At 37.1% G+C, this 15,969-nt stretch overlaps 1 protein-coding gene across 1 annotated transcript in view; it reads right to left on the reverse strand.

Moving 5' to 3' along the window:
- Positions 1–13,804, reverse strand: part of LOC107701456 (reticulon-1-like) — a 32,477-nt gene extending 18,673 nt beyond the window's left edge. Inside the window, exons 1-3 of the mRNA XM_016503458.1 lie at positions 13,187–13,804; positions 3,235–3,957; positions 1,580–2,380 (exon numbers count right to left, since the gene is read on the reverse strand). Coding sequence (XP_016358944.1) covers positions 1,580–2,380; positions 3,235–3,957; positions 13,187–13,409 — 1,747 coding nt within the window. The 5' untranslated portion in view covers positions 13,410–13,804. The remainder of the gene's footprint in view (positions 1–1,579; positions 2,381–3,234; positions 3,958–13,186) is intronic.
- Positions 13,805–15,969: the final 2,165 nt, after the last annotated feature.

Below are 15,969 nucleotides of genomic sequence, written 5' to 3' on the forward strand. Positions count from 1 at the left end.
ATATATATATATATATATATATATATATATATATGTGTGTGTGTGTGTGTGTGTGTGTGTGTGTATATTTGTATATATATATAATTGTTAAAGCAATTTTTATTTGTGAAAATACAGCAAAATGGTGATTAGGTCCATATAAACATAGTAACATGGTCATATAATCCATTTTTCAGAATTTAAATCCCTTACTTACTACTGGGATATATTCCCATCACTGAAAGAATGAAAATGCTTTCCATAAATCATAGGGTTTTACCATGCACAGACTGCTGTAGGTCAGCCAGATCTTCCATAATAATTTTTCACAGTTTCACACATGCTATTTCCACTGAGCTCTGCTCAATCCTGAAGACACAAACAACAGATGCAGGGAGCAGTCAGGTGTGAAATAAAATCTAAAACATTAGCCGCCCATCTAATGGCTCAGGGGATTGTGTGAGAAATGTGTCTTGTAAAATTGATATTTCATTTTGCATGACCTTCTGGAGCTCTGGTGATGATCAGAAACGTCATCTCACACTGTGCTGTATTTCTCTGGACCACTGCTGTTGGATGACGAAGAAAAGCAATGACACATGTTTTGTATAAAACATAATTTGTATAAATTCTGAACAATCACATTATCTAGGTCTGTTACTTTCAAAGTGCATGCAAACGTACTGATATCTAAAAGAAATTGTATTAAATTCCACATTACCAATTACCCTGCCTTTATATAATATTAGGAAAATATTAGATGAAAGCTAGCCTGTGCATGCTCAGTATTGGCTGATTCTCAAGGGACTGATGCATTGAAATGTTTTTTTTTCCTGCTGTTAAATCCAAAGGGAGTTTCCAGGTTGAGGCCAATAAATATGAGTCAGTTTTTATTTTAATTTCAGTGTATTTAAGCCTCTAGTCTTAAAGGGATAATTAACCTCACAATCTTCAGAACATCATCTGTTATGTTTCACAGAAAAAATGATAGCAAACAGGTTTGGAACGACATGAGGGTGAGTAAATGATGACAGAATTTTCATTTTTGGTTGAACTGTCCCTTTAAGAGAAATATTTCCTGATAGTGAGACTTGAATTACTAAGAAAGAATGATTCAAATTTAAATAGTAGTTTGACCGTTTTATATTTATTGGGGCCATAGGAGCATTTATAAACTTACATGCATTCTACTGTACATGCATTAAGTTTGATTTCAGTTAAAGGTGTGATCAGTAAAGGTGTGGTCACCTTTTCAGCAACATTTAAGCACAATTTAGAGGGAAAAAGGTCCATTGTCTACTGTCAATAGTGTAGCGATTTATGAAGCACAGCTTACACAGTCTGATTTTTGCAAAGTTGGACTAACAGACCAAGGGAACTTTGGCATCATCCAGTATGTTCACACGTTAATCGGGCTACAACTGGCTTGATGTTGCACTTGCTCTGAAAGGTGATGATGTCTAATTAATCCTTCAAATGTTCGATTACGCACTGAGTCAGGCAGCTCAACCGTAACTGTGCTCAAATGGAATAACTCAAGATAGTGACTGCCAGAACTTGTGTCTTGAGGTGACTATTAGCTTTTGGGGAACGTGCTTACCTTTCTCCCTGGTTAGACCCTGGAAGACGGCGGGTGGTGCAGTCATTCTCTCAGAGCCCCTGCGGGCTTGACTGGACCGTCTCCTTTCTTTCTGGTGCACCTCTCCAGCAGGATGCTCCACCTTCAGCTCTGGCAGGCCCAGGCTGGGGGTTGTGCTGCTGGGTTTGGGCTTCTCTTCCATGGTGGATGTCTTCTCTTTAGGAGCACTGGTTGGGGCTGGAATGGTTGGAGGAGGTGCAGTGGGAGTCACGATTGGTTCTTTAGTTGCTGAAGTCGGGGTTGTGGGTTTTTTGACTGGCTGTGGGGTCTCCTTGAAACCCTTTGTGGAGTCGTGGGTCAATCTTTTGGGACTTTCCTCTCCACAGGACTCCAGAGCCAGTTCACTGTCCAGCTCTGCTTCACGTTCCTCCCTCAAGATGCTGTACTGCATTGCAGTGCTTAGGGCAAACGCAGGGGTAGAAGATGGGATGGGTGCTGTGGAAGGTAATGTGGTAGATGAAGTTGTGCTGGGACTCTTACTGAAGCTCATGTAGCCAGTGCTGGGAGCTCGTGGACTAGGCTCTTCAGACACCATCTCAATCTCAGAGTCGCCAGATTCGGTACTGCTACCCTCAACATCCTGGGGGGAAGGAGGCAAGGTGGGTTTTGGGGGAGAAGACTTCATCTCCACTGGGGAACTGTCCTGCTTGGAAGTAGGTTGAGAGGGTGAGATGGGAGATGTTTGAGTCTTGTCTTGGGTGGAGCTCATTATTTTAGTTTCACCAGGCTGGATGTTTGGATCCAAAGGAGAGTCAGACTCTCCTATAAAGAAAGAGAAGGAGAAATAAAGGACAAGGAGTGAGGTAAGGTGTCTTGTGGCCATCTGGTCTGCCAAGGCATCCCACAGTGTAAGCATGTGTGTGTTATTATATTACTAAAAAGGTATAATGTACAGCCAGTAAAGTCATTGAGCTGCTGCTTTTAAATCTTGGGTGTTTCCTCAACTATGGGCACTTCTGACCTGGTTGATTTCTACAAGATCAACTCTGTTCAAACACACTTTGGGCCCGGGATAAAGCTGCAACAATAAAAATCTAAAAATAAAAGTAATTTGAAAGTTGCCAAGTAAATGATAAAGGCATGATAACAAGCTTCCAAGACAGTTTCAATGTGAGCTTCATGTAATAAAAAAAGGCTGAATTCTGTTTGTTTTAATTAAACTCCTTAATCCCCAAGGCATAAAGAAGTACCCGAAGTTGAAGAATCACCAAATTATTGAGTTTGAAAATGTTTCTGAACGTTCACTTTCGCTACCTCAATAGCTTAAAGCTGTTTTGTCTTGTCGTGGTGAGCTTTTGAACGGTACTCTGACATTTACTACACTGATGCTTCATTGGGCCTCACCCGTTTCTGTCCTAACTTGAACTTTTCAAAAATGTTTGGAACTGGTTTTGCTGCTTTTTCCACCAGATCTGTCTTTTTTATATCATAGAACCGCTTATTTCACTCATGTCACTTTACATAAAAAAGAAGCAAATAAATACATTTAAATGTATGAAAGTTCCCAAATTGACAAATACACCTACACAGGAGCAAAGGGTCAGCTAGCAGAGGAATTTAAGGTGGTGTAGTGGATAAATTACAGTGAAGAGCTTGTGTGGGATGGTGATGCCCACCTGTAGGGGGTGTAGATGACTCAGGGCTTTCATCCTCAGGCTCTGAGAAGGTGACGGTTGGCACTCCCTCCAGCACCAGACTCAGAATACTCTCCTTCTCTGACACTGTAAACGTAGGGCTGTGCTGGACTGTGGTGGGCGATACAGATGTAGGTGGCATTTCTGTCAGGGTGATTTTTACTGGGCTGGCACTACTGCCGGTACCTGGAGACCGATAGGGCTGGTAATCAGACAGCTCTTCATCAGATGGTTCCTCTACATATGGGAAGGTCTGAGAGTCCAGAATTGCAGCAGAGCCGATGTCTTCAATGTCCACTTCTACCGGTGATGGGCTCTTCTCCAGTTTAGTGTACTGGGTGGGCTCTGAGAGGCCACTCATCCCCCACTCCTCAAAAGGGCACTGTGAGCTACAGTAGTCCTCTTTACGACTGATGTCCATGTAGTTATAAGAAGAGTCAAAAGCTTTCTCAGAGTCATGTATCTTGTGAGAGCTGTCAGTCTGGTCTGCACTGGTGTTTATCTTGATGCCGGAGTCTGAGGTCAACTGGGAATGGGATCCAGAGGTGAAGTCTTCCCTGCTGGATGTATTTTTGTCACCAGATCTGCCCAGACTGCCAGAAAAGTAGGAGGTGTCTTCATGTGAGGCATAGCTTTGATTGGACAAGAGGGAGGTGTACAGGTCATCCCTATCATCAGTAGATGACTTCTGGAAGTTTGACTTATCTGCATGAGAAGAGAGGAACATGAGCAAGAATTATAACTTATTTTAACATACATAAAGCACAATGTTTAAACAATGATTATTCTATAAAATTAGTGTTGTTATTCTGACTCAAATCTAGCCAAATCAAACAAAAAACCCTATAGTTTTACACCCTTTTCCAATATCACACTATGGAGCCCATAAAGCGACTTAGTGATGGGAAAAAATAAGATGGTAGCAAAAACTGATATAAATCACTCACAAAACTGTTGCATTCCCCAGAAAAACGTAGCATTCGCTTGCAAAATGTTTCGCATTCTCTCGAAAGCGATTAATGTGATCTCGCAAACATTTTATGTTCATACACAATACTTTTGCTTTCGTGTGCTTCACATATGCATTCACTAGCAAAACTTTTGCATTCACAAAACTAGAGAACAAATGGGGAAAAAAATGGAAACTAATGCATAGTTTCTCTGGGAATGCAATATTTTTCGGAAAGAAAAAGAATAAGAATGCAAAAGTTTGTCGTGAAACATTATCGAGCAGGAACACAAAAGCAATACAACAATTTTTCCTCCCATCTCATATTTTTACATGACCATGTAAAAGGGAGGTTTTTGTAGAGCTCAATTAATACTTAATTTAATTGTTGTCTTTTTATTCAAATTTTCCTCTAACTGTATTTCATATTACTTGTCTTAAATACAATGGATTATATATTCATATTTTTATTTGTTTGCATATTTTTATAAGCCATATTTTATGTCTCTACTAATATGATTATACATTGTTGTACTGTCCTTTTGTAGTTGTATTATATTGTTAAATAAATACAGCATCCTAGATGAGAGCTGCACACCAGAGCAGCAGTTTGATCTGATCTATAACGGCATGCTGTACCTCACAAAGCTTCTTACATCAAGTGACCTTGGGGTGAATTCGACTGTGTGCATGTGTTGTTTGTGAAATTCGGATGCTAGAAAGATAACACGTGTGTGTGTGTGTGTGTGTGTGTGTGTGTGTGTGATTCAGGTGGTAATTTTTCTGAAGTGTTCTCAAGAGGGCTTTATTGGTGTATGGCAGTGACAGTTCTCATCAGCAGTTACTGACGGCACCATCACAGCCCCCTCCACACCAATTCTCCTTGTCTCTAAGTCCTTCTCATCACATTGGCCACTCCTCCTTGTCTCTCTGTCCTTCTCTCTATTACTGCAGCTATTTGTGGCAAATGACAGTTTTCCAGTTCAATGTTTATACGAAGGTCGACTGCAATGGTGTCACAAAAGGGCTCGAGAAGCACAAACACACACACTCACACAGGGATCAGAAAATTAGCAGACTGGTGGTGACACCCGAGTACTATCTCCCTGCCTCATGTGAAATGTGAAGTTTCATTTTGTAAATGTTAAAATACAGCATAAAATGTTTAAAAAAAAAATCCCTATCACATGTTTTATGTGCAGAGACCAGGGTCAGAGATGATCCAGGCTTGAGGCAAAAATTCTACTGAAAGTGATAAAAATACCCCAGATATTTAAAATGTGTAAAAAGAAAATGTCTCTGTAGTGTTTTCATCTGTTATCTAAAATTAAGTATATTGTATATAATATTATTACTTAGAATATTCCATTCTAGCCTGTGTAGTTATGATTTTAGTGACTATAGTGCTATAAGTGAATGGGTGAGGAGGAGAGAGGTCAGGAGATGGATGGATGAGTGGGTAAGTGTGCATTACTTTGTTTTATATTTTTGTTTTCAATATCTGTCTTATTTCAGTTAGATTTAATCCAATTGTTTGTTCTGAAAATGACTTCATTTCATAAGGCTAATTTTAGTTTCCCTCATAACAGCACCACACATTGTACCATCTGCCTATAATGAATCCAATAAAAGAAACTGCAGCACACTTAAATAACATTAACAAACTACCTGCAAAGTTTAGTTTTAGTTCAGTTTTTAGCTCAAACTCCCAATTTTATTTTATATAACACTTTTTTTTTCCACTTTCAGCATCAGGTGTGTTTCCCGCCACACCACAGATGTGTAACTGTGGATATTTGCATGGCTTGTGTAAATCGCCATACTAACATGACCCCACTCCATCTCTGTCTCTGTACTGCCCTACATTCACTGGGCAAACTGACTCCACTGGGACTCTATTTTTAACCATCAGTAGCTAAGAAGTGTGAGGATCTATGAAAAAAAAAGTGCAGAGAGAGAAGAGAGCCACTGATACTTCAAAAACAAAAACCACATCAACTCACAACCTTCTTTATTACACTGTTAACTGATAACCTTAAGTACCTGCAAACATATAGCAACAGGATCATCTCAGTGACTGTCACAGAAATGTTTCTGTATGTGACGGACAATCCTGCATGTGCATCAGTGTTCGCACCACACAATCTCCAGCCCACACCTCTCACCGTCAACATTTAAGCAGCGTGCAAGCTATGACTCATCCTCTCAAAAACACATCAATAGTGAGAACTCATGGTGGCCTTAAGTGCTGATCTTTCATTTAGAGTCCGTTACTAAATTGTCTTTCACCTGAAAAAAGACTGCTTAGATTTCGAAAAACCAGCATATACAAGTTGTTGCTTCTACCAAATCCTACTACACTTGTAATTCTCTAACTTGTATAATTTAAGCAAATGTTTTCTTTCTGTTCTAAACTAGTCATATACTACAGTGTTTTCCAGTGTGATCTTCTGACAAGGATATTATACTTTTAAAGACTCCATGAAATCAAAATCGAAGTTTTGTGGCATTTGTCCTTTCTGTTAGCTTGGACATCTGTATGATAGTGTACTGGTAAAAGTTTAAAACTAGCTTTTAACTATATACATAAATAAATCTATCTCTCGTATTTCTCTTTTATTGCAGTTTCTGCCACAGAGTAAAACATAAAAAATTAATTGTGAGATTTAAAGTTTAAAGGGGTCATATGATGCGATTTCAATGTTTCCTTTCTCTTTGGAGTGTTACAAGCTCTTGGTGCATAAAGAAGATCTGTAAAGTTGCAAAGACTAAAGTCTCAAATCCAAAGAGATATTCTTTATAAAAGTTCAGAGTCAGCCACACCGACCTAAAACGGCTCGTTCTAACACGCCCCCACATATCTACCTCACTATGTGGGAAGATTTGCATAACGCCACCCAAATGTTCACGCAAAGAAAGAAGGCGTAACTTTTATTCTCACTATAGTATTTTTGACGCTGCAGCCATGTCGTGAAGACGCTGTGTGCTTCGTTGTGAAAACGAAACTACTTTGTTTGGCCTTCCAAAAGAGGACGATATCCGCTTCGTCATGCCTAGAGCTGATCTGTGCTGGTCGCTGAGGGAATACATCAACTTTCACCGTGGGCGAAGCGGAGTCCAGCCCGGGGTCGTCACATGTGGTTGCCGCTCATTCGTCGGATCCGCCGGGCGCGCCGTTCTCAACCCCGCCGCTTCAGCTCACTCTATCCCGGCCTCAGACATTTCTTATTATTATCAATATTGAAAACAGTTGTGCTGCTTAGTATTTTTGATGGAAACCATGCTACTTTTTTCAGGATATTTTTGATGTAAGTTCAAAAGAACAGCATTTATTCAAAATATAAATCTTTTGTAATAATGTACAAGCCTTTACTGTCACTTTTCATAAATTTAATGCAATCTTTTTGAATAAAAATATCTAATAAAAAAAATGGTACTGACCCGCAAACTCTGGAACAGTTCAGTCAAATTCACATTATGAAAAATAAAGTCAGCTTACTGTTTCAAAAGGAAATATGTCAACAAAGGAAAGAAAGCTGCATTCAAGCCATTGTAATTGGGTATATATTTACTAAGCCACACCGTAAAAAAATGTATTGTGGGTCTTGTAATTTTCATTAAAAAAAATTAAGGTGATAATTAAAAAATAGTGTGTATATTTTATAAGTGCTATTTTATGTGTTTTTGTGTGAAGGGAAACATCTGTTAATGTTTAATGTTCAGTGATGTTTGACATTTGAAAGAGTTTCTGTTATGTTGAAGTGAAGTTTCTGCATTGTCCAGAAGAGTAGAGCCTACGGTTAGGTTGTGGATAACTGCATGTACTAACAAGGCATGATGCTTTGTTCAGTGAGCAGTAGCTTTGCTAATGCCAGTGCAGTTACAAGTTTTTTCCTACTTGAGCTGTCTTGCTGTATACAGTCTTTTAATTGTACAAGATACAATTGTACAAGATTTGTGCAAAGTCAAATATAAACAGGCCTTACTCAAAATCACAGACTTTTGAGAATCAACTTAAAATAAATGAGCACATTTCACTAATAATATTCAATTAATGGTGTCATAGATTAAATAATTTAGGAGATTTTATATTATTTATTCAGGTAAATTCCATTAAAGAAATCAAACCTTAAAAACTACTCAAAAATATTGTGTAATATTGTTACCATATTTTTTTTAAAGTAGATAGCATAGCACATAAAATTTTTTACAGTGCAAGGGCAGAAAGACATACTACTTGAACAACCTAGATTAGCACAGCAAGCATTCCAGTACAAAATATGGATGATGTGGAAAACCACACCTGGATCAGGTGAAATGCTAAGCCTTTCATAAAACGAGCTTTGTATGAGGGATGTCTTCAGTTTCACTGAAGACCTGGTGTCAACAAACAGCTCAGATGGCCACAGAGAATGAACAAAAACATTTAAAACAACCCTGCGGTGACCGAATGATATGAGAAAGACAGATAAAATGTTTTTTTTGGCCATCACAAAATTTCAAAATGGTCACATACTGGCTGTGTGAGTGGATGGGTGTGTCTGTTTTTATTGCATTGTTGGCACTGACACTGGAGCTCAGAGTAAAGCTCATGTTCTGGCAATGTGTTAGGTAAGAGTTAGTCATTAGCCATGGCACTAACACTAATGCGCTAAAGCTAATCACTCTTCTGCTTAAACCTAAAGAACTTAGAGGAGAATTAGCAGGATCCACGGTATGAGTTAATCAATAGATCTAAGACCTACAACACAGCAGACTTGTCACCATTGCACAAATGTAACATGCCTAGTGTTGCATGTAGCTAATGGATTAACTAAGTAGAAGAAAGAAAGAAAAGTCAGCTAACGGATCAATAAATAATACTAAGAGCAGGGCTACTGACATCCTTCACAGGAAGACACTGATGAAGCCACACTGCAACAGAAACAAGAGTGATAAAAAGTGACAGGGGTTATGTTTCAAAGCAGCATAATTATGTCCCAAAATTTCATATTTATTTATTTTTTTTACAAAAAAGCTCTCTAAGCCACTAAGATGGGCTTTATTTTAGATACCCATCTCTGTTGTGCCACCAGCATATCTCTGCAGAACAGTACGTCTGACAGATAAGCTGAAGAGAAGAGCAGGATGCCACTGACAGGTTTGTGATGAGGACTTGGTGCCAACTTCAAGTCACTGTAGGCACACACTGCAGGTTACTTTGTGTGCATATGTATGACTGCACCGGATTTACTTCATCAGAACAGATGCAGATGGCGAGCCAGAGGCAGCTGTTAGAGGTACTTCTCTTGTACCTGAAAACCAACTGTTCCAGCATGCCAATGTCTGTTGGAATAGTGTGTTTAGAGAAAATTGAACTTTTAAAGAATAGAGCATGGTAATGTTTGTGAACTAACTTAATATTTATGGAACAATGTATTAATTGTATACCATTTAATGCAAAATATAGTGACCCCAACCATCAACAGTGGTTTTAAAAAATCAGCAGCTTCTGAAGTCCACTTAGCATTAGGTTGTAAATTCATTTTCTGAGATTTTTTCTTTTAAATATAACCATTATTTTCTCTGCATATAGGGTCAATTGCCATGGAGAACAATCTGTCAGGGGAAAGAAGACAATAATCTGTCTTCCTCATAAGGCTGGACAAATTAGCATATGTTTAGAGCTTTTACATAATCGCTTTAGTCTGTGATGCAATATGCTTGCTGCATTGAGATTCATTCATCAAAACAAACAGTACATTGTCTATGCACACCTTATGCTTGGCCATCAAGCTTGTTTCTAGTATTTTTGCTACGTGTTAAAATTATCCCATAATGCTTGCTAAAAGATAGAAACAAAAGTAAACAATAAATATGAAAACTATAAAACTAAAAATATTTAATACATTTTTTATTTTCTTATACTTATAGTCAGTATTTTTATATGGAAAAAATAACTACTGGCAATGTTTTTTTAAATTGTTTTAAGCATATTATGATGCCATCTTGCTTCTCAAGTAAATGTATCTTGTTTAGAAGTTGTTTAGACACTTGTTTAGACACAGTATAAAGTAACATTTTTCAAATGATATATAATGGGGTTTAATAACTTTATTATAAAATATCAGTATATAGAAAGCAGTTTCTGAACTATACAAGCATTTTAAACTCATGGCAGCAAGTGCTGAGTCAGGGCTAATGAGGCGAATGTGTTACCACAAAGGGAAACTGATTCTTTTAATCTTGTTATGTTTCTTAGTACTTTTTGATGCCCATGTGATATTCTGCAACCAACAACACTTTCTGTATGTGTGTAAAGTAGAAAGTGAACTTGCATTCCAGAGTCCCTAATGAATCACGGTTCACTGAAGCGAAGACACTAAAAACAATGAACTGCCTGTCTGTATACAACTAAAAAGGCTTTCTGATTTCTGATCATGATACCACTAAAGACAACACAGTGGGGTATTTTCAGTACCCAACCTAAACATGATATATAATTACTCATTATATGCCTTAAATCAAACAGTGTTGCCAGAAAGTCAAGGAACATGCGAGATGTTTGTAGAGAAAAATGTTATATGAGCACAGGAGAAAACTATCAGGTATGGCTAAACTCCAACCTAAAATGGTCTTATCAAAAGTCAAAGGAGTAATGGAGTTACTACTATGTGATCTCACCCAAATAAATTCATGTTAATATCAACATTAAAAAGGTGTAACAATGTGCTGTAAATGTGATCCAATGACTGGTTATTAAAAGGCCAAATATCACATCCTCTAAGAGTCAGTATTGTGGTTCAATAAGCACTGGAGTATATAGGCTGTCAATCAGCTAATGAGAGATTCAGTCTGATAAGCGGATTTTACTCTGATTTTCATTCGCTTGTTAACGTCAGCCTGGTGATTTAGACACACACAAAACTTCTACAAATTTTGTGTGACTCATGATGCATCTTTAAACTTACCAAGTTACTAATTTGAGCTCAATTATCAGTGCTTTAGTGTTTACATGCATAGGTTACAAGAATTTCACCGTGGCCACAGGAAACATAACGGAACCTAACATCCAGCAGTCCTGAATCTGCACAAGAAGTCTGATATTAAAAAGGGTATTGAAAATGTTCCAAAAGTCCTGTTGTTTGGTTCATCAAAAGCAAAGAGCTTGGACTGGAGTTGGAAGTCCTTTTTATTGCTGTTTTACTCCTGCACTATGTGATGATTTGATTTATTTTTTCCCCCATCACCTAATACCATTTCCACATTAGCTTACTGTTTTATAGCTCATAATTAGGTTATTTGTTTGTTACTCAATGATAACCGCTCCATCTTTCTGATACCCACATGAAAGACTATTATATAATATCACTCTCACTCACAAGTCTACAGCATTAAGATACATCAAACACAGAAAGGCAGACCTGTCAAAAACTACAATTGAAAAAGAAAACGCTTTTCTAGTTTCATAACAAAGATCTGAAGGTTTAAGAGACGTGCAAACCTGAAAAAGCTTCTTTTTGCATATAGTATTACCATTACTTATCTCTTATATTTTTGTCCGGTTGTAAAGACTAATTATGGACTGGTGCTTTATAGAAATGGAGCTACAATCTCCCCACAAAGAGAAAAAAATGACTACATGACGAAAGACTATAGTCTGAAAAGCTCTGTCGGTCCTAGGGCTTTTCTTCTACCTAGTAGCATAATGTCATAAAACTCAGTTTCAATCCAAGCCTGTGAGATGTTCAAATGGCAATGTCAAGTATTGATCACTATGCAGTAAACGACCTGTAAAGGTTACTGTAAAGTGTCTGGTCTGAAAAGCAGCTGATAACAAAATAATGATAACAAAGATAAAGAACCAGCAGTTGAAGAGGAAAGAGATTGAGTTATACAACATCTCACTAACACTACAATAGCATTTGCAGTTTTTTATGGTATGTTGTAATGTATAATTCTATAAATCATAGTAAATAAAAGCAGTTTTTTTTAAAGTAGCGTTTAAACAAAAGTAAATAGGTCTCAGATGTGAATATAAACTGATTCATAACAGATTTATGGAGAACAAATAAACTTTGTGATATTGGATGAATATAGTACTTATTTTTATAAAACTAATGTGAATATTTAGCACATTATTTTGGTGAATAAATGCATACATTTTATAATAATATATAAATAATATTATATTAATAATATGTAAATAGAATACAAATATAAATAATATAAATAATTATTTATATAAATAATAATATATTAATAATATATAAATAGAATACAAATTTGTATTATATTACAAATATATAGGCTATATGTTGTTTACTTCCTGGATGAATCTGTGTTATAAATTAATCGACTCACTCGATTAATTGACTCACTCAACTGTCACAAAGCAACTTTTAGAATCAAAAACACATATGAATCAGCTGGATCAGTCACTAAATTAAAGGGATATACTTACTGAACCGGAAATTATTACTTTAGTCATGTCAGACCCGAAATCAACTAAGAACTGTCACCCTTGCTTGTCCACTTAAATCAAATACTGACTGGTTGTTCATACAACGTGTAATTAAAGATATACAAATGTAAGACATTATTTTATAATGTGTATATAATATTTCTTACAATACAATATTGCGTATAAAATATTTTTTCAATGTGTATGTTTTTTATGATCAGTGTTTATTATTCATTTTATTACAATATATATTTAGAAAAGAACCTTTATGCCACCTCTTAAGAAGTCTGTGTAAACACACCTTGTAACATAAAGAAATGTATTTCCTTACTGTTATATTTGATCTGTTTTGTATTAAATTTGAATTAAATTTCTTACGATGTCAATCCCATATTTCAATTAAACTTCCACTCCAGACAGGGCGATCCAATAAGCCAAGGTTATTGCTACCTGATAACCAGGCCCCGGTCGACAGATAAGTTAAAGCATCGAGGTATTTCAAAGCATTGCATATATGACGATGTACATCAAAACCACCTTACCTGTGGAAGCAGTTTCCATGACAACGGGGAGCGGTTGCCGGTCGCTTTCGGGATGGCTGGAAAACTGTTTCTCTTCACTTGACTCGTCCTCCCAGTCTCTCATTTGCCGTTCCACTCCCAAGTCGCCACGCCTGGTGGTGGTGGTACTCCCAAAGCGGTCAATCTTCTCAAAATCGTCCTCGTACCAGCTGCCCTCCGAATCTGCCTCCGGCTTCATAGACATTTTTGAGCGTTCCGTCTGTGTGCGATGCTCTTCAGAGAGACGCGGTCACTGACAGAAGAAAAGCAGGCAGAGCACTGTTCAAGTCCTCGGATCAAACGCTGGGTAACTATCAGAAGTGGTTTGGGCAGGCCGAGTGCTCCGGCAGAGGCGCACGCTGCTGAAAATCGCTTGTTTAGCTCAGTGTTTCGGCGCTTACGTCACAGTGTCTGGAGCTCATAGTGGCACGCAGCATTTAAACACACAGTGCTGGAAGTGGGCATAAAATAATGCTTTCGGCACCTGATAACAAATTAAGATGGGGAATTGTTAGAAACGTTTGAGAGAATACACGCGCTCTATGGATTGAATCGAGATAAGATTTAAAATTAATTTCAGTAAAAAAGTAGTTTACGCAGCCGCGACACCTGTAATTTAGCCTACTAAACGTGGATCTGAGCATTGTACTGAAAGTTACACTCGACTCTTAGTGCGTAGTCATGGGTCTTATTCGTTTTTTTTTTAGGAAATAGTGTCATCTTGTGGTTTCAGAGGTAACTACAGCAGGGGCTGTAGACCTATTTCAGGTTAAAGGTCCCATGGCATGAAAATTTCACTTTATGAGGTTTTTTAACATTAATATGAGTTCCCCTAGCCTGCCTATGGTCCCCCAGTGGCTAGAAATGGCGATAGGTGTAAACCGAGCCCTGGGTATCCTGCTTCCTAAGGAAAGCTCATTGTGGGACTGGCTCGTAGTGGCTGAAATTCTGCACCAATGCTGAATTTCGGGAAAGAGACTTCAGATACAGTACTAGGGACCACTTAGGCCTATATAAAAGCATCCAAAAAGCAGCATGTCATGGGACCTTTAAAAAAAATCTTTAAAAAACATAAATGTGCCTCAAGCTAGAGACACCCTAGCCTACATATTGTATAAAACTGAGTTTTACAGTGCTTCAAGTCTTAACTAATAAATTACATGGATACTTGCAATACAGAAACTCAGGTTCTTTTTATTTACTCTTCTTTTATTCTGTTTACGACTTTCATTGCTGTTTTGTTTAGTCCACAGACAGTGGGTTCAGCATATACAGTGGGTACGGAAAGTATTCAGACCCCCTTCAATTTTTCACTCTTTGTTATATTGCAGCCATTTGCTAAAATCATTTAAAACCATACATTTTCTGTTACAAATGTTACATACATGATATATAGGCCTAGATGTTGCATTTCATTTACTGTGCAAATAAAAGTGAATGGCAATTAAATTAGCAGAAAAACCAACCAATTTCTGCCTAATTTCAAAGTTATTATAGCTATTTAGAATTAGAAAACAGCTCTGTCCTCTTCAGTGACAAATCTACAATTATTGTGGAATATAGGAATACATAGGAATATTTCTCATAATTATAAATTATCCATAGCTTTTAAGAGACATATTTTCTTTTTTCTTAGTTTTTGCTATCGCATAAATATTTTAGTTCTACATTGTGTCACATTGCATTTTACAGACAGTCACAGTTCAATGTGCTTAAAATTATGTTTTATTAACAAAGTTTAGGAGGAGCAACTAATTCAGCACAGGCGGAGCACGTATGATCATTAGCACAATAGTACATAATTTGCGTGATAGTAAATATATATACAGCTAACTTACCTCTGTCCCACCTCTGTTTTTCTGGCATCCCTCCTCTGCCCCAACTCCTCACTCCTCAGACAGCACGCCAAATATGCATACTATTCGCTCAATCTCATTATATGTAATGCTGAAAATGTTTTCTGGTTGTTATTAGTACAGTGTAGATTTCACTTATGAAAGAAATCTGAAATCTGAAAAAAAGAAAGGAAAGCTAGCCTGGTCACAAATGAATGAAAAACCAGGATAGAAGAAACAACAGCAACAATAGCATGCTGTGCACTCAGTCTAGCATGCAGTGACCTTCCTCTCCAGGTCTCCTGAGCAAATGAGAAGTGGATGCTGTATTATTCTGCCCCCAGACCATTATGGCTTTTTTCACTTGCCCTCATGTCATTAAATGCCCCTGTAAACAACTATTCATTATAACACTGTTGCATTCAGTGAATTTTTTCTTTTTGCATTGTGTTACATTAAACCATCTTTCTGACCCTGACCACTCAACATAACATCTGATGGAAAGCAGAAGCTAGAATATATATTCACTATCAATCTGTTTTCTCTATTATTATTAGCAGTTATTTAATTCAATATTAGCGCAATAAGAAAAAAATTGCATGTAAAAAAAGTATTTGATGTAAAGCATACAAAATTAAATGCCTGAACCTATTTGATTGTATTCATTTCATATTTTTTTCATTTTTTCACAGCATGCATTTCACCTAATTTATTATTAGAAAAATTATAATTATACATAATAAAATCAATTATAAAAAAAGACTGTTTAGAGGCATAGCATTTAGCATTTGCCACAACATTGTCACTAGGTGGCATCAGCTAACCTTTGAAATAAAATCGTGATAAGGTGCTCATGATCAGTGTAGTCAAAATAATAATGACTAAAAATAGATGGATTTTTCACATTTGTTCTACTATTTAATTAAAGTG

Source organism: Sinocyclocheilus anshuiensis, unplaced genomic scaffold (assembly GCF_001515605.1).
Source record: "Sinocyclocheilus anshuiensis isolate Anshui unplaced genomic scaffold, SAMN03320099.WGS_v1.1 scaffold1051, whole genome shotgun sequence".
Lineage (NCBI taxonomy): Eukaryota > Metazoa > Chordata > Actinopteri > Cypriniformes > Cyprinidae > Sinocyclocheilus > Sinocyclocheilus anshuiensis.